The sequence below is a fragment of the Lathyrus oleraceus genome, chromosome 5, assembly GCF_024323335.1.
Source record: "Lathyrus oleraceus cultivar Zhongwan6 chromosome 5, CAAS_Psat_ZW6_1.0, whole genome shotgun sequence".
Lineage (NCBI taxonomy): Eukaryota > Viridiplantae > Streptophyta > Magnoliopsida > Fabales > Fabaceae > Lathyrus > Lathyrus oleraceus.
The window spans coordinates 354,228,187-354,247,088 of NC_066583.1; the positions used below are offsets into that span (position 1 = coordinate 354,228,187).

General features: G+C 35.0%; 2 protein-coding genes across 2 annotated transcripts; one reads left to right on the plus strand and one right to left on the minus strand.

Moving 5' to 3' along the window:
- The first annotated feature begins 308 nt into the window (after positions 1-308).
- Positions 309-2,800, plus strand: LOC127084638 (protein GRAVITROPIC IN THE LIGHT 1). Its single transcript, XM_051025128.1, has 2 exons — positions 309-1,572; positions 1,853-2,800. The coding sequence occupies exons 1-2, from the start codon at positions 909-911 to the stop codon at positions 2,629-2,631; spliced, it is 1,443 nt and encodes a 480-aa protein (XP_050881085.1). The 5' UTR covers positions 309-908; the 3' UTR covers positions 2,632-2,800.
- An 11,374-nt stretch (positions 2,801-14,174) lies between these two features.
- On the minus strand, positions 14,175-18,130 carry LOC127084639 (mitochondrial uncoupling protein 2). Its single transcript, XM_051025129.1, has 9 exons — positions 17,896-18,130; positions 17,580-17,813; positions 17,394-17,472; positions 16,524-16,657; positions 16,342-16,440; positions 16,129-16,233; positions 15,730-15,804; positions 15,251-15,337; positions 14,175-14,655 (listed from the first exon to the last, which is right to left on the minus strand). Exons 1-9 carry the CDS (start codon positions 17,971-17,973, stop codon positions 14,632-14,634), a joined length of 915 nt encoding a protein of 304 aa, XP_050881086.1. The 5' UTR covers positions 17,974-18,130; the 3' UTR covers positions 14,175-14,631.
- Between the last annotated feature and the right edge of the window lie 772 nt (positions 18,131-18,902).

Genomic DNA, 18,902 nt, shown 5'->3' on the forward strand with positions numbered 1-18,902 from the left:
ACTTAATAATCCAAAATTTCGTTGATCGACTAAACACATCTCTTATATTAGAGGAATGAGTCACCCACCATACTCGCTAATGAGTCATAATCAGACCGCACGTGGTCGAGGTCATAGAAAAAATGACTTACATCCTTCTCAAAGAGATGTTGGAATTATAAATACCTAATTCAAAAATTAGATAAATGTATCCCTAATTTACGTATCAAAAACTTAAATACCATTGTAATAGAAAAACATAAACTTAGAAAATCACCCTTATAAGAGTATCTTCTTTCTTCATACACTTGGCAAAAAGGACAATGCCCCAAACCTCATTACCAGCAATTAGTAAGACCATATCCCACTCATCTCCACCACTGGCAGTTTTTTTCCATACCATATGATTCCATCTACTCTATTCTCACATTACCACCGCCACTCTCACCACTGCACACCAAAATCTCCCACTCACACACACACTATTGCTCCAAAACCATTGGTTAAGTTTACCATTTATTTCAATTTTTCTTTTCATTACTCATTTTCCTTAATTACCCCAATAAGAACCACCAACTTTTCTCTGTCATCTTAATAACAGGGGCTCACACCTCCATTTCACATCCTATCCCCAAACATTTATTTAATCTAACTAAACACTTAGTGATTATGACTTGTTTTATTTTGCGCTTTTTGGGTAACTATCTTATCCTACGCACCCTCCTCGTGGTTGTTCCGACACTAAACCAGCTAGTCATACCCAGCACGTGTTCGTTATGCAATGCCTAATTTTTTATTCAACAATTATTGATTGACTCACTATACAACTCAGTGGTCGCACTCACCTTCTACTAACACTTCTGAAACTTTCTAACTTCTTTCTCTTTGACTCTGACTCTGACTCACTGACTCAGTCTCAAACTCAACCAATGACGCGAAAGGTTTCAAATTTCTCCGATCTGATCCAAAGGGTCACCGCTTCGTGTCTTCTCAACCCACTTGTTCCAGTAAGAAAGGTAGTTGAAGACGACTCACCGTACGAATCAGAAGAAAACAGAGACGAAGAAGAAGAAGAAAATTATCATAATGATGATGCTGATGATGATGAAGATGAAGGGTTTGAGGAAAAGAATGACGATTTCAAGGAAGACAAAATGGTGGGGTTGAAGATTTTGAAGGTGAAGCAAATGGAAGTGTTAATGGAGGAAGTTTTCGAAACGGTGTCGTCTATGAAGAGAGCGTACGTGAAGTTACAAGAAGCGCATTCACCGTGGGACGCGGAGAAGATGAGGGTTGCTGACGTGGCCGTGGTCTCTGAGCTGAGGAAGCTTGCTGTATTGAGGGAACGGTTCCGTCGGAATGGCGGTGGTAAGAAGAGTAGTAGGAGAAGAGGCTTTGGTGTGGCGTCGGTGAGGGAGGTGGTGGCGCCGTATGAGGCGGTGGTGGAGGAGTTAAAGAATGAGGTGAAGGTGAGGGATTTGGAAGTTCAGAATTTGAAAGAGAAGCTTGAAGGTGTTGTTGCTCTTTCAAGTAATGGTAGTGGTGAAAAGAAACCAGGAAGATCTCAGTCTAAGAGAAAACTAGGAATTCAAGGTACATTATGGATATCACTTTGGTTTTAACATAGATTTTTTTTTTTTAATGAAAATGTTGTGTTTCATGTTTGAATTTGGATAATTCAGAAAAAAAAGTTACTTTTTTGGTTTAGACTTTTAGTTAGATTTGATGCTTTCAAGTAGAGAAGTGTTTTTTTCAAAGTGATTCTATGCATGTGCATTTGGGTTTAGCTTTTAGAATACAACTTTAAGGGATTTAAGAAGCTGATTCAAGCTAATACAGAGTTACTGGGTTTTTTGTGAAATTTATTATGCAGCAATTGCAGCAGTGCCAACACAAGAACTGTTTGAAACAACTATGGTGCAAGTAAGAGAAGCATCAAAATCTTTCACATCTATGCTTTTATCTCTAATGCACAATGCACATTGGGATATAACAGCTGCTGTTCGTTCAATCGAAGCAGCTACTGCTTCTACTGACAAATATCATAATGCTTCGACTTCATCGATTGTATCAGCTCATCATGCTAAGTATGCACTTGATTCTTATATATCTAGGAAGATCTTTCAAGGGTTTGATCATGAAACTTTCTACATGGATGGTAGCCTCTCTTCGCTCCTCAACCCTGATCAGTTTCGTCGCGATTGCTTCACTCAGTACAGAGACATGAAGTCCATGGATCCTGCTGAGCTTCTTGGGATTTTACCTACGTGTCATTTTGGCAAATTTTGTTCAAAGAAGTACCTTGCCATTGTTCATCCCAAGATGGAGGAGTCCTTGTTTGGTAACTTGGAGCAGAATAGTCAAGTCCAAGCAGGAAACCACCCAAGGAGCGAGTTCTACAATGAATTTTTAGGGTTGGCCAAGACTGTGTGGTTGCTCCATTTGCTAGCGTTTTCGTTGAATCCTCCACCGAGTCAATTTGAGGCAAGTCGTGGAGCTGAATTCCATCCACAGTATATGGATGGTGTTGTGAAATTTTCTGGTGGACGGGTGCCGGCTGGTCAGGTTGTAGGGTTTCCAGTTAGTCCTGGATTTAAGCTTGGGAATGGATCTGTTATAAAGGCTAGGGTTTATTTGATAGCCAGAACATAATGTTTTAGGAGAGATGAGAGTAATCAAATTATTTGTCTAGCAGGATTAATAGGCTATTGATGTAATATGAAAATCTTTTGGTTAGGTTATTGTTTTTCGGGTGAATTCAGTTGTAACATACACTCTCATGACATTACTTTGAATTTGACCTTATAATGATATTATTAAACTACTGAATTCATAATGGAAACTTAGAAAAAAAGAGTACACAAATGACAAACTCATTTATATATAACTAACTCTATGTGCAATACTGGTTGGTTGTATCAGGCTAAAGCAGTTGCATTTATGTGCTAAAGTAACAAATTAAATGCTGAAAACTATAGTCTTAACAGCCCTCAAGTTGAGCATGATATATTTTGACCATGCCAAGTTTGGAAATGAAACTATTAAACTTGGGAAATGGTAGAGCCTTGGTAAGAAAGTCAGCCAGTTGATCTTGTGATGGTACAGGAAGGAGTCTTGAAGAAAGTCAGCCAGTTGATCTTGTGATGGTATAGGAAGAGGTCTTAATAAACCAGTTGATCTTGCGATGGTATAGGAAGAAGTCTTAATAAACCTTGTTGAACCTTTTCTCGAACAAGATGATACTATATCTTTAAATGTTGTCATCTCGTAAAAATTTGAGTTGGAAGCAATGTGTAGCGCGTTTTGACTGTCCCAAATACAACACGTGAGGCCTAAAACACGTGACACTTAAATTTTTCATCAAAAGCATCAACCACGTCAGCTAAATATAGTTTGTTGCTTCTTTGTTATCCAAGATATTAAGGAATACCTTAGGAATAAACAATAACCTGATATGGACTTTCTAAAATCAATAGACTTTGCCCAATCTACATCTAAATAGCTCAAAATTTGTTAGTCAATAGCTCAAAATTTGTTAGTCAAAATTTCTAGGAGGCACCAGACCTCAGTCAGGGCAATGTTTTAAGTACCTTATGACCCTAGAAGCAGATTGATAATCTGACATGGTGGAATTGTGAAGAAATTAGTTCAATTGTTGTGCAGCACATGTGATATATGATCTAGTTGTGTTCAAGTAGAGTAAGCAGTCAATCAACCTTCTATATGAACCAATGTCTTCAAAAAGTTTGTCTCTATTTGCAAGAAACTTAATTGAAGGATCAAGAGCGGTTGAGGCAGAGTTGGAGCCCAAAAGGCCAGATTCATGTAACAAATTTTTGTGTTATGCTTTTTATTTTAAATTTTTAGTTTGTGTTATTTTAATTTTTCACTTTATTCTAGTTTTCTGATTTTTGTTCTTACTTAGTTTTTATCTAGTCAGTGCTACTGAGGTATTTTTCTTCTGATTTTGTATGTAAGGTAAAGGAAGACATGTATGATGGAACTTGATTTTGAACTTACTCTGTTAGCAAAACTTAAAACTTTATCAAAGTAAATTGTTGCTTAAACTCTAGTTCCAGCAAATGTTAATCCGTTTATGGCATTATGATGTGATTTTTATGGTTAAGGTCACGCAAATGGCCATGTGTACAAGAGGGATACATTGCAAAGGTGCGTTATGAAGGAAAAGATCAAGAATTTTAATTGGAGTAACAAGAATTGGAGTAACAAGAATCCATGGTGGGACGATCATTCAAATCTTAATTGGAGTAACAAGAATTTTATCCAAAAAGCTCTTCAATATCCACCACCAAGGAAGTCATCCCTTATAGAAGAGACTTTTAACGAATTGAAGAAGTTTGCTAAAAGCAACCTTAAAGTAATGAAAGTCACTTAAGATCCACCACTAAGGAAACCATCTTTTATAGAAGTGACTATGAACTAATTCATGATGACTTAAAGTAACTTGGAAGCAATAAACAAGAACATTTGAAGTATCCAAAGAACATTGAAGCATCTATGCAGAATATTAAAAATCAAATTGAAAAGTTATCGGAACAAGTAGCAGCTCAATCAAGTAGAGGTTTTAATGGAAATACATTGGATAGTCCTAGGGATGATGAAATTGAGAGAGAAGTCGAATATGAAGGGGAAGTAGTCGATAAAGAAGAAGTTGAAAACTAAAAAGAAAAGAAAAATGAATACCATCATATGAAAAAACTGAATCAAGAATAGAAGAATCTGAGGTGAACAATAGATTTGAGAAAAGAGTAAGAATGTAAATTGAGGATGATCTAGTTTTGGATGAAACTTCAAATTCAATAATTGATTTAGACGTAGATATCCAACATGAACATATTCAACAAAAGCATATACCTAAAAGTTATTTTATCAACAAGGAAGATGGAAGAGAAGAAATTGGTAAAGTATTGGATGTCATTTATGTTTGTTCGCAACTATCAAGCTAAAGGAGCTATAGAAAAAATATCATCAATACCTCAAGTTCATGGGGTTCCTACCAAACAAAAGTAAGAAGAAAGTTTATGTATTTTGTGTATCATATATGTCACCCTAACAGATAACTAAATTGTCAAGTTAAGGACATAAATAAATATTGTGTGAGATACAACCCACAAATATGTGTTATTTCTTTTTCTCTCGTTTTGTCCTTAAAGTTTTATTTCAATTTTTAATAAGTATGATTTCCTTGTTTTTAAAATACATATTCTTTATTTAACAAATGATTCAATTATATTCTTTAGTTCATAGTGTTGGTGCAAAGGTAGAATAAAAGATGAATATTCTATTAAGAGAATGACGGCTACAAAAAGGATTAAAAGTTACAATGATTGACACCCTATTTATAAGCTAAAACTAGGGTTACTACAATAGGATAAAATACTAAAATACCCTCTAACAAACTTAGGGGCTAAGAAAATAATACAATTTAAATATGAATTAAATCTAATAAAATCTAATACCATCCCTTAATTCATATTCCATCAAAACTTGTAACACCAATTCCATCCCTTAATATGAGAAATTGGTCAGTCTTGATAGCTTTCGTCAGAACATCTGCCAACTGCTTCTGAGTGCTGCAGTGTACAACTTCTAACACTCCCCTCTGAACTTTTCTCCCATGCAACACTGGGTTTCTGGCAAGATTGATTGCAGACTTGTTGTCAATCATCAGCTTCAGAGGTTTGTTTACTTTAATCTTCAGATCCTGCAATAGATTCAGAATCCACACAGCTTGGCATGCAGTAACAGCACCTGCAATATATTCAGCTTCACAAGTTGACAACGCCACAACAGGTTGCTTCTTGGAGCACCAAGAAATGGGACCTCCCAGAAATTTGAATAAGTACCCAGACGTACTTCTTCTATCAACTCTGTCTCCACACCAATCAGAATCTGAATAACTCAGAAGTTCTGACTCATCCTTTCTTCCAGAAGGAAATAATACTCCATACTTCAGAGTTCCCTTGATATACCTCAGAATCCTGACTGCAGCTTGGTAATGGGACCACTTAGGTTTACTCATGAACCTACTAACCATCCCAACTGAATAGCAAATATCAGGTCTGGTATTGCACAAATACCTCAGAGAACCAACTAACTGTTTGAAGGTTGTAGCGTCCACATCCTTTCCATCAGAGTCAGAATCCAGCTTCTGATTTGTATCAGAAGGTGTGACAGCAATCTTACAATTCTCTAATTCAAATCTCTTCAGAAGTTCTAATTCATACTTGAGCTGATGCAAAATAATACCTTTCTCAGAGTATCTGAACTCCATCCCTAGAAAGTATGTCATTTTGCCTAAATCAGTCATTTCGAATTCATTCATCAGAACTTTCTTGAACTTAGCTATCTCCTGTTCAGAACTTCCAGTCAGCAGTATATCATCAACATATAAGCATACCAGAGTCATATTTCCTTCAGAAGTATGCTGAACATAGACACCGTACTCCATCTCACATTTCTGAAAGCCTTGCTTCTTGAAAAAAGAATCAATCTTCTTATTCCAAGCTCTGGGCGCTTGTTTCAATCCATATAGAGCTTTGTATAATCTGTACACCATCCCTTCCTGATTCTTTTTCACAAATCCAGGAGGTTGTGACACGTAAACTTCTTTTTCTAATGGACCGTTCAGAAATGCAGATTTTACATCTAAATGCATCAGAGGCCAATTCCTGTTAGCAGCTATTGCAATCACCATTCTGATTGTTTCATGTCTTGCTACAGGTGCAAACACTTCAGAGTAATCCAACCCAGGTTTCTGTAGAAATCCTCTGGCTACCAACCTTGCTTTATGTTTGCCAATTGAACCATCTGGCTTTAACTTCTGCTTGAAAACCCATCTGACGCTGATGGCTTTCTTGTCTTTTGGAAGTTCTGTCAGCTTCCAAGTCTTGTTCCTCTCTATAGCATCAAGTTCTTCTTTCATGGCCTTCAGCCAGAGCTTCTGCTTAAGAGCCTCTTCTGTACTTATGAGTTTAGAGTCTACTAACATGGCACACTGAATAACTTCTCCTTCAGAGTCTACTTCAGTGTCTTGCAGCATGTCAAATTATGCATATCTTCTGGGGATGTTTCTGACTCTTTGTGGTCTCTGAACTTGTTCAGAGTCTTCAACTTCAGAGTTTCTACCTTCAGATGGTTGACTTCCTCCAGAGCTTTGACCATCTGAAGGTTCTGGCATATTTCCAAAGTCTGAATTGCCACCAGAATCTGGATTACCATCAGAGTCTGGGTCATCAGAGTCAGGATCATCAGAGTCTGAAACATCAGAGTCTGGAACATCAGATTCTGGATCACTATCAGAGTCAGAATCAACGTCAGAATTTACTCCAACCTCATAAATTCTGAACTCTGACCTTTCTTCAGAAGTTCTAACATCAGAATCAGATTGAGACTTATCCCAATTCCAAACTTCTGATTCCTTCACAATCACATCTCTGCTGAATTCAATTTTATTGGTTTCTGGACAATAGAGCTTGTATGCACCTGTACTGTGGTACCCTATCAGAATCATCACTTTGCTTCTATCATCCAGCTTCTGTCTTCTGGCTTCTGGAACATGTTTATAGCAAACAGAACCAAACACCTTCAGATGACTAACACTTTGCTTATCTCCAGTCCACTTCTGTATTGGAACTATTTCCTTCAGCTTCTTCGTAGGACATCGGTTGAGTACATACGTTGCGGTGGCAACAGCTTCTCCCCAGAGCTTCTGAGGAAGCTTCTTCTCCTTTAGCATGCTTCTCACCATATCAAGCAAAGTGCGGTTTCTTCTTTCAGCAAGACCATTGTGTTGAGGGGTATAAGGAGCAGTAACCTCATGCTCAATTCCATTCTCCTCACAGAACTTCTGGAACTCTTTGGAGTTATACTCACCTCCACCGCCAGTTCTAAGAATCTTCAACTTCTGACCACTCTGATTCTCAGCCTTCATTCTGAACTTCTTGAATTCATCAAACACCTCGTGTTTAAACTTAATAAGGGATACCCATGTCATTCTTGTGAATTCATCAACAAATAACACAAAGTATTTATTCCCTCCAATCGATGTTACTGGAAATGGACCACACACATCAGAATGTACAACTCCCAAGGCATGTTTTGCTCTTGGAGCAGTTTCTGACGCAAATGGCAATCGTGGTTGTTTTCCTTCCATGCAAACTTTGCATGACTTTTCAGGCTTCTTAATTGCAGGAATTCCATGTACCAACTTCCTTGAATTCAGATGTTTTAAGCTTCTGAAATTCAAATGACCAAATCTTCTGTGTCACAGCTCACTCTCCTTCTCAGCACTTGTTGCACTAAGACATTCTGAGTCTGCAGTTCTGACATTCACCTTGAATGTTCTATTTCTTCCCTGTTCTGACTCCATAATCAACTTCTGATTGCAGTCATACAGCTTCAGAAGATTGTCCTTCATGGTAACTGAAAAACCTTTCTCAATTAATTGTCCCACACTCATCAGATTGCTTCTGATGCCAGGTACATACCACACGTTCTGAATCAATGCTGTTTTCCCATTGTTCAGAGTCACTCTGACATTTCCCATACCTTCTGCATTAAGATATTTGTCATCAGCACATCTGATCTTTGTCCTCTTTTCAGAGTCAAAGTCAACCAGCCATTTCTTGTTTCCAGTAAGATGATTTGAGCAGCCAGTGTCCATATACCACCAGTCTATCAGATCCATATTATCAGATTCAGAGGCCATCAATAGCACAGATTCGTCATCAGAACTTCTGGCTATATTTGCTTCTTCTGATTTTCTCTCCTTGTTTGACCAACAGTCTCTAGCAAAGTGACCAAACTTCTTACAGCAGTAACATTGGATTTTCTTCTTGTCATACTTCTCTTTTCCCTTCTGAGCATTCTTTTGTCTATCAGAGGTTGAGCTTTCTGACTTCTGACCACCATCAGATCTTCTCCTGACTTCTGACTGCTTCTGATACCTCCTATCAGAAGTTGCTTTCAGAGCCTGTTGCTCTATTTCCCTTTCAGAGGTTCTCTCAGTCAAACGCAACTCTTGCGCTTCTAGACTGCTCTGCAGCTCTTCAATTCTCATGGTGCTCAGATCTTTGGAATGTTCTATTGCTACCACAATGTAATCAAATTGAGAGGTAAGGGATCTCAATACCTTCTCCATGATTGTTTCTTCAGAAAGAGTTTCTCCACACGCTTTCATCTCATTAGTGATCAGAATCACTCTGGAGATGTATTCAGAAACTTTCTCATTATTCTTCATGTTGAGATTCTCATATTGCTTTCTCAAGGACTGAAGCTTCACCTTCTTCACTGATGCGTCACCACCATAACATCTAACCAGTGTGTCCCACGCAGCCTTTGCTGTCGTTGAATCTGCAATCTTCTCAAACACATTTACATCAACACATTGATGAATGAAGAACAATGCTTTCTGATCCTTCTTCCTTACTTCCTTCTGCGCGTTTTTCTGTTCATCCGTCGCATCTGCTGCTACCTGAACATAACCATCAGTGACAAGATCTAGAACATCTTGAGCACCGAACAGTACACGCATTTGGATCATCCAACGATTCCAGTTTTTACCGTCAAATACTGGAAGTTTGGTGTTCATGTTGCCGTTTCCGTTCATCTTTCTACCTTGCACAGTACACTCAGATTTCTCACACAGTGTTTCCCAACCCACAGAATTAAAATTCTGATCAGATTTTGTTCAAGATTCAACACGAATCTAAGAATCAAAATCAAACACACAAGACCTCACGTTCACTCGTGTTTCCCGTGTTTCCCAATGAATCCGAACCGGAGCTCTAGATACCAATTGTTGGTGCAAAGGTAGAATAAAAGATGAATATTCTATTAAGAGAATGACGGCTACAAAAAGGATTAAAAGTTACAATGATTGACACCCTATTTATAAGCTAAAACTAGGGTTACTACAATAGGATAAAATACTAAAATACCCTCTAACAAACTTAGGGGCTAAGAAAATAATACAATTTAAATATGAATTAAATCTAATAAAATCTAATACATAGTATGATGTTTTAGCAATGACAAAAATAATTAAGACATAAGTAAAGAAAAACAAAAGAAACGAGAAAGCAAAGTTGTTACAGAAGTTCGAGTTCCAGATTAACAAAATATGAAGAGGAGTAATATTTAAAAATCATGTACTTAATCACCAGATACTTCAACAAGTAAGGTTTGATCCAAATAATTCCACAATTTACCTTACTTCTTGTATGAGTATCCATATGATTGCTCATCTACTAAAAAAAATTTTAATTCTGAATTATTGTATGTTTGTTTGATTACACGCTGATGGAAGTTGTTTATTTCTACTTAGACCCTTTCTTAGATGAATTTGAAAAGAATTTGTTTTATTTGTTACTAAATTCGTTAAGCCTAAGTCATTCTTTCGGTGTATTAGCCATATATTTAGCCGATTGGCCTGAAAGAGAAATCTTTCCACCCTCATATTGTTATTTTTCTATGTTTTGTTTTGATGTATGCAAAAAGCTAAGTTTTAGGCTGCTTTTGGAATTAGAAATGATTTAAGTTTGGGGTTAGGGTACTAGAATCTGATAATCGTACAAAAGTCAACGAAATATAATAATGATTAAAAGCTAGAAAATATATTATAATGTTAAAATTTAGAGCTTCTAGAAAGAAAAAAAAATTCAGAATTTTAGTACCCATGAGTGAAAACAAGAAAAGAATATGTAGGGATGATGTGAAAATAAGAAGGTAGTAGATACTTAACTCCAAGGAATCGAACCTACTAGCCAAATATATTCCACATTTATATAAGGCAAATTACAACCTTTGAAAGACCTCAAAAGCATGTTTTCAAATAGAAAGTGATAAATTTTTTAAAATGTTGAAAATTCCTATGTTTATGTCAATTGTATGAGAATGGATGTTTACCATATTATTTTAATAAGAGTGAACATTGAGATTGATTGAAGGTTGAGTATATAGAAAGTTGAAAAAATATTTTTTGGATTATGCTGGATTGAATCAAAGAATGAAAGTGATAACTCTGAAACGACTGATGTTTGTCATTGGTTTGGTAAGTACAAAGTTTTGAGGAAGATCACAGTTATGAATGAGTTCCTTGAAGACAAGTGACAGTGTAAGTTTGGGGTTGTGATGACACATTATCATCATATAATTTTTATAAGCATTTGCATATTTTTTTTGATGATTTTCAGTTAGTTGTGTTTAATTTTTATGAAAAAATATGAAGAAAGTGAAGAAGTTGAAGAAACAAAGAAAAAAAATATGAAGAAACGAGTATTTTTCAGCAAAACTTACATCACGACGTATGTTCAATAATTTGATCATATCTGGATTTCATAACTCGGATTGAGACGAGATTTTCGAAAAATAAAGCTAAAAAAAGACATAGACTATGAAATTATCGTGGCCATAATTCTTTTCATCATGGTCGCGGTGGACTACTTTGTTAACACATTTTTTACTTGTTTAAAAGGAAAAGAAAGAGAATTTTATAGGTGGACATTCTTAGAACTCGAATTTGACGGCGAAGTACTTTCTGAAGCTCTAGAGCGAAGGTTTTCATCACTAGAAAGTCAAATTCAAACTAAAAATGCATGCGTTGTTTCTTTATTACTTCAGTTATGATTTCTATAAGTATGAATAACTAAGTTTTATTGATTAGAACTTGTTAGATGAACCTGTATGAACCTATTGGAACATATGTTTCAGTGTTTCTACTGTTTGCATCTTTGATTTATTCAATATTGTTATTCAGTTTAATTTTGTGTTCATTTCTTTATATGTGTTTATGAATTCATATAATGATCTAGACTTGTAGTGATTACTGACCACAACTCTATGATTCATAACAAAATTAATATATTCAACTTAGTAATTGATTAGAGATAAGAAAGTATAAGGTGTGATTTAGGGTTAAACGCACGTAAACATTGGTAAACATTGTCTATTTTGACTAGTCAGCTGACCCAAGAGATTATGGAGCGTAGTATAAAATGGTGAGGTATACACCAAATAGTTGAGTATAACGGCTAAGTTAAATTGTCGTAATCATTGATAAATCATCTTAGGAGCAAATAGACGCCAACATCAACAATGACATACATGATATTTGAAATAATGTCTAATCGCCATTAATCTTATCGAGTTTTTCATCAATTTTATACTTTTATTTTCCCAAATTAAATATGAAAATCCTCAATTTTAATTTCAAAATAGCATAATTCATGTAGAAATTTTTTTATATATTTTATTACTTCGATGCGTTTAATACACTTATTAAATTGTAATTACCATGAATAGATGTGAGAGCAAATGACCCTAAATATCAAAATGGATTATAATTATATCACAAGGGTTCAAAGATTTATTTTTACTAATGGCATAAGGTATTTTTTTTATATCTAACATAGTGAGGAAGATCACAACAACTTTGTGATTCAATGAAAATTCAAAAATATACAATACATTTGATAAACTAAATTCTGATGAACATTTGGTAATGAGAAATTCAACATTTGATAATTTAACATTAATGGGTTAATCTCATGGTAAGAGTGAAACCAATGAACATATCCACAAATATGGCACTAGTTCGTGAATCTATGAGCCAATAATCAAAAGTGAAATTATGTAAATAAAAATGAGTATTATTATGCTTACGTTCAACTAATGGATTACCAATAGTTGAGAATGACCCAACCTGATTTAAAGATGTAGTTCCTAAAACTTGACCAAGGCTAAATTTAAAAAAAATATTCAATAAAACTTCATGTTGATCATGAGTCATAGGTGAAGAACCAAATTTCACTTCAACAATAGTAGTAGAGCAGTCATTATTACCCCATCAGATTAACATTGTTTGCCAAAGAGGAATATTACTTTTGCAAATGAGGTGAAATTCAATGTTTCTTAAAGCAATTATCTACAATGTGATTAGTTTTACCACAGAAGGTACAATACGAGAGTCATGCTTAGCAAGAGCAGATTGAACTTAGAACCAAAACTCTTGGAATCAACAACATTAAGTAAAGTGTGAGGGTCATTAGCAGAAGAAGAAAAATTGCCCTGCCTCTCCTGTTGAATAACCATGGAGAAGATCTTGTCAATTGGTGGTAAGGGATCCACGACAAATATTTTAGACTTAACCACAGAGAAATTCTCATTCAAACCAGTCAAGAAACAAATGACATGAAGCATTGTCTCCTGTTTCACACGAGCATTTGGCGCGACAGCTACACATAGGCATAGGAAGATACAAATCTAATTCCTCACAAAGGATTTTGAGATCAGAGAAGAATCCAGTTACCGATTTGGTGTCCTGCTTGAGGTAGCAGATTTCTTTTTGAAATTCAGAGATGCGAACCATATCTCCTTGTGAGAATCGCACTTTTAGGTCGTTCCAAACGTCCAAGGCGATTTTTATGAAAATGATGGATTGAGCGATAGAATCAGAGAGTAAGTTCTTGATCCATGAGTGAACCAACATCTTGCAGCAATTTTAGACACAATAGGATGGATGGAAGGTATCAGCGGGAATGAAAATGCTACTGTCAATGAAATCCAACTTCATTTTTCGACCTAGAGCACGTCGCATCGATCAAGTCCATAAAAGATAGTTGGAACCGGTCCAAAATTGGATCGGTAGGTTAAACACTAGGTGGCATCGTGAAGAGAGGATGCGTAATTCAGAGAAAATATAGTGGAAGAAGAATCTTGAGACAGATGATACATGTCAAACTATTGAATTCATAATGGAAACTTGAGAATGAAAGACTTTTATTCAATTCAATCTGAAGCCTGCAATATATATATATATATATATATATATGATTGAGCTAAAACTGTATATATGAAGTTGAGTTTGTTAAGCAAAAATAACTAACTCTGCCCAACAATGGTTAGTTATAAAAGACTAAACCAGTTGCATTTGTGTGCTAAAGTAACAAATTAAATGCTGAAAACTATAGTATTAACAGAGATTTAGTTCATTCTCAAAATATGATAGCAAGCAAATACTTTTTCTATGTATCTTTGGCGTATGATTCATGATCGAGAGGAGAAGAAAATTATTAGACTCCCTGAATGCAGAGCTACTTTGGATCTCACAAAGATGAAAGAACCAGTAAAATAAAATCCATTTTCTCTATCATAGATTCATAGGCAATGTAGTGTACCCGATAACAATAATTTGAATTGAGAAATAAATTATAAACTAAAATTTGGTGTTTATACATGCTTCATTTCGTTGGTCTGTTCAATGAGTTGGGAAATGGGTAGTGTATTTCCCAGAAAAATGATATATCATAATAATACAATACAGTGTACATCTATAAAGTGAATGTAATTTAACAGTATATTCGTTGGTTAAGAATATATGAATGGTAATATGCACTACTATCCACAGGCACGCAGAAAACAAATATAGAAATACAATCTAATAGTTTATTCGATTCAGAACATATGACTATGAGGTGTGACTTCTCTGCATTGCAGAAGTACGGAAAAATAATTGTAGAAATCTTTCTCTTGCAGCAAATCTAAGAGCAGTTGGGTAGCTAACATTCATTCGAGAAAGAAAAGGTATTTCTGCTTGCTGAATCTAATCATCATGAAGAGTAACAACAATTTTTATCCTCTAAAAACACCTTTGGCCTGTCAGAAGGATCAAATAGCGAGCACTTTAAGTATTGAAAGGCGGAATCATAGCCAAATATAGTTTCATGCAAAGTGAAGTTTACCCACAAAACAGTTAACAATATCAAAAGGCAAAAGCAAAGTTTTGTAGCTTACAAGGCCACACATAGTTGCTTTATTTATTATAGAAGTACTAAAAAGAGATGGTTTATAGGAAAATTTACATGTATGTTTTAGCTGAAAACCAATTTAGAACAGGACAATTGTACTTGGCTATGAATGACAATTTTCAGAACACAGATCTAAAAAATTGGTCGTGATCAGAGGCGAAAATAAAACTAATTTCTCTCAAGTTGGTATGTTAGAAGCTAAAGCAGAAGAAACAAATTTGCAAAAATTATGCATTCATCAGCAACCATAATGTAAATTTTCATTCAAAATCTAGACTAGACCAAGACAGATCTGGCATACTCTGTCTAAGCTATGTAATGAGAGCATATACAAGTGGATCAAACCTTTAAGCAAAACATTATAGATGGATAAAAAGGTGCAATGTGATATATGAATAAAGAGGTCATTCTACCAGCATAACAGTTTAATATGTATATCTTACTTGTTCAAGGGTAAGAAACATAATCACATTCCAGGCTCCTACTCGACCAAAATTAGGAAGGAAGCCTTTATAAAATGCCAAAAACCCCTGCAATATATTTGTGACATGAATTCAAGTTGTCCAAAATAAGAAAATGATAAACTTAATGTGAACCTTTTCTTCACACCACCAAGATAGCAGGAACTGTAAAAAATACTTTCAGTTCACTCCAGAACAGAGAAATAAAGGTTGCAGCAAGTATATAAAAAAAAATATTCATTGTTAAATTATTAAGTTCCATCTCTCATGTTTCCCCTCATAAAATTGATATCTTTGTCATATAAAATAATCAGAACATCCAAAATAAAAGCCTTAGAAAAACTAACATGATAACCAAAAAGGTGCTAGTTATTGTCAGAAAGCTTTCAACTTCACTGGATTCAAGATTTAAAGTTGCAATACAACAATCACAAAATCAAATAAGAAAGAAGTTCACTAACCTCATTGAACGAAGTCTTGAGAAAACAGTCAAATGTGTTTTTGTAGCTTGAGTCCCCCATCATCCTGGATTTTACCTGAAAAATTATAAACGTGGATAAATCACAAAATGCTTTAAAAATTTAGATGGTGTTACTTCATAAGAGTTCACCAAAAAAACTTCAACTGAACATTTTCATGCACTCCGTGCTATGGTAAATCTTGCTTGCAATAGTTTTAAATTTTCAAAATACCAAGTTCCTTATAACTCAACAAGGATGTTTGTGGGAGAACACAGTGAAACAGTATTTTGATTCATCGTTATTGACAGATCTGTCATTACTATCAAATGTTCATCTAAAACGCAAGTGCGGGCTGCAGGTAAAAAAAAATAGGAGGGAACGAGCTGTGGTAGAACCTACCACATCAACAGGTGAACCAATAAAGACAGCAAAAAGACCTGCTCCTAAGCCAGCTAGGAGGTGAGTAAAGGCATTGTCCGTGAACCCTGGAATTTTCAAAATCGTCTGCATAAGTATAAAGAATCAGAGCAGCATTGCAATTGCATTTTATGCAAGGCAACAACATTAAATTCTAGCAAAATTCCAATTTAGAATCCCTTATAATGTGATTACCTGTTTCACTTGATCATAGCTAGCTAGTTCAGCAGCATTTATAATTGCATTTCGTGCTATATTAGGCCCAAGTCCAGTCCACAAGGCCCCTAACCCTTCCTAGTTTAACAAATAAATATAGAATGAGATGTAATTTACATATATTAAGGAACCCAAGAAAACACATCTGAAGAAAATCTAACATGTTTCAATATGGTTGAATATGCATCCATAGCACCAGAATAACGCTTAGGTACCCCAGACGGCAAATGGCCTTCAGCTTGAAGCCTGACTTTGACTAGGTCAGTTGGATTAGCGATAGTGATTGCCAAAGCACCTAACACAAGTTTTAAAGAAAAGTGAATTGATGACAATAACATATAAGTTTAACCTGTGCTATAAATGAGGAATGCTAAGTGCTAATCACTTCAACTCTCTTTGAAGCTATAATTCTCCACACTTTCAATTCAACAAGGAATCATTCTCATTATTTAGAAAGAAAATGAGCATTTAAGACTTGTTGTCAACAAGAGAAACCAACTCATTTTCTTATGAATTTCCTCAACTCTTGACACTTCCTTTCCCCCCAATTTACAACCTATTTTGTAAACTATCTACATCACCTACATTAAAAGCCAACAACTTAAACCTACATCAAGCAATTACTATTTCACATTTATGATAAGTTCTAGTGCTACCTCATCAAGGTGAAGAAGTCAGCTAATTTTTCTTTACTTATACTATGTTAACTTTTTTTTTCTTGGTCAAATAGCCTAGTGATTGAAATTCACCCTTTAAAGGTGAACAACTGGGATGTCGTAGGTTCGAACCTGCGTCCTTGCATCTGATATTTCTGCACCGCTACTAACTGAAGTGGCTTAACGGGAATATACTAATGTTAACCTAAGAGCATCAAAGAGTTATTTGAAGATATTTTCCTCACAAGAGAATCCAAGACCACGGCGCTTCCATCAAGCCATATCAAGAACTCCCCTTTATGTTTCAACCATAACATTTAAGCAATAATAAGTAATAGAAAAATAGGCTAGTTAAGAAGCAGTAATACTACTGACCAGTTAGAAGAGCAGCAAGTATCATATGGTACAAAGGAACTTCTCCAACAAATGCAGCACCAACAAGAAAAGTTTTAACCTGTGAAAAATGCAGTTCATAATCATATACACAAACCCAAACCACTCCAATCCAAATCAATAACTTGATAGTGCTATGCTATAAAAAGAAAATGAATAATTACTAACAGGATCATATAAGGCAATTCTCAAACCACCATACAAACACTGCCGATGCAAACCAGGAACAATGCCTTTCCACAAAGCATAAACCCCTTCTTCTCTAGCAATAGTTTTAACAGTTCCAATTAAACCTCTATATTTAGGTAAACCAATTCCACCATCATCGTCATCAACTCCAACACTTCCTTTCTTTTGCAATTGAAGTCTCACCTTAGCTGTATCCAAAGGAATAGTACAAAACTACATTCACAAAAACCAAAACAAAGATTAAAGAACGAATCTGAAAAACAAGATTCACTGAAATGTAGAGAAATTGAAGAACCTCAGCGAAACAAGCGGCGAAAGCGCTGCAAAGAAAGGATTGAGCGAACGTAATACGGTTGGGATCTGAGATTGACATTACTGAGTGTAATGTAATGACGAAGATTGAAAGATGGTTGTTGTAGTAACAGTAGTAGAATAGAATAAAAATCAAAGCGATTCCTTTGGATTAAAATTAAAGCTAGATCTTGTTATGCTAGAGATGAGTTACTACACCGCTTTATAATTATAGTTATTAATAGTAGTCATTTAAATTTTTAATTCAGATGTGTTGCTTTCATGTGCTATGAGTAGGGTTGTTTTTACTTTACTTGCTCTAACAACTTAACCAGATTTTTTTTTCAATTTATTTGGTGATGTTTGGGGCCTAGTTGGTTAATTTGTCTATTTTAGTTTCACGTACAAATGTAAATGTGAGAGGTTAAAATGTGAGAGGTTAAAATGAAGAATAAAAAGTTTATTTATTCATTATCTTATATTTTAGAAATTTATAACTAAATCTAAACAAAACATTTCAGTTTATCTCACTAAATTAAGAGTTGGGTTACTTGGATATGGATCGGTTAATATTGAATATTAAAATATGAATATATAAATAGTATTTAATATTTGATAACGTATTTTAGAAAAAAAATTTAAACAATGAAAATCAAAAGTAAGGTGACAAACGAACATGTTCGTTCCGTTTAATTTTATCCCGCAAAAGCCTAAGAAAAATGGGAGGGGATGAGGTGGATATAAGAGATTTCTTGTTATCACACCAATTACCAATTAAACGTGGCATCTCCATAATTTCATAATAAAATATTCTTAAAAAAATTTGAAATAAATTTTCGTAAGAAATTTTTGGGAGCCATATCAGAATTTCCGATGCATACTAAATTTTGATAATATATTAGAGTATCTGAAATTCACGTGAACCTAAAAATATTACAAAAAAATTTAAATATTTTATTTTATATCGGAAATTGCAACTAAAATGAAATTTTCAGTAGTTCAAATTCAATT

Coding starts and splice junctions, on each gene's coding strand:
- LOC127084639 (XM_051025129.1), bottom strand. CDS start 17,973: ATGTCAATCTCAGATCCCAACCGTATTACGTTCGCTCAATCCTTTCTT. Junction 16,658..17,393: donor ACTTGCTGCTCTTCTAACTG/GTCAGTAGTATT, acceptor AACTTGTGTTAG/GTGCTTTGGCAATCACTATC. Junction 16,234..16,341: donor GCTATGATCAAGTGAAACAG/GTAATCACATTA, acceptor ATACTTATGCAG/ACGATTTTGAAAATTCCAGG.
- LOC127084638 (XM_051025128.1), top strand. CDS start 909: ATGACGCGAAAGGTTTCAAATTTCTCCGATCTGATCCAAAGGGTCACC. Junction 1,573..1,852: donor GAGAAAACTAGGAATTCAAG/GTACATTATGGA, acceptor TTTATTATGCAG/CAATTGCAGCAGTGCCAACA.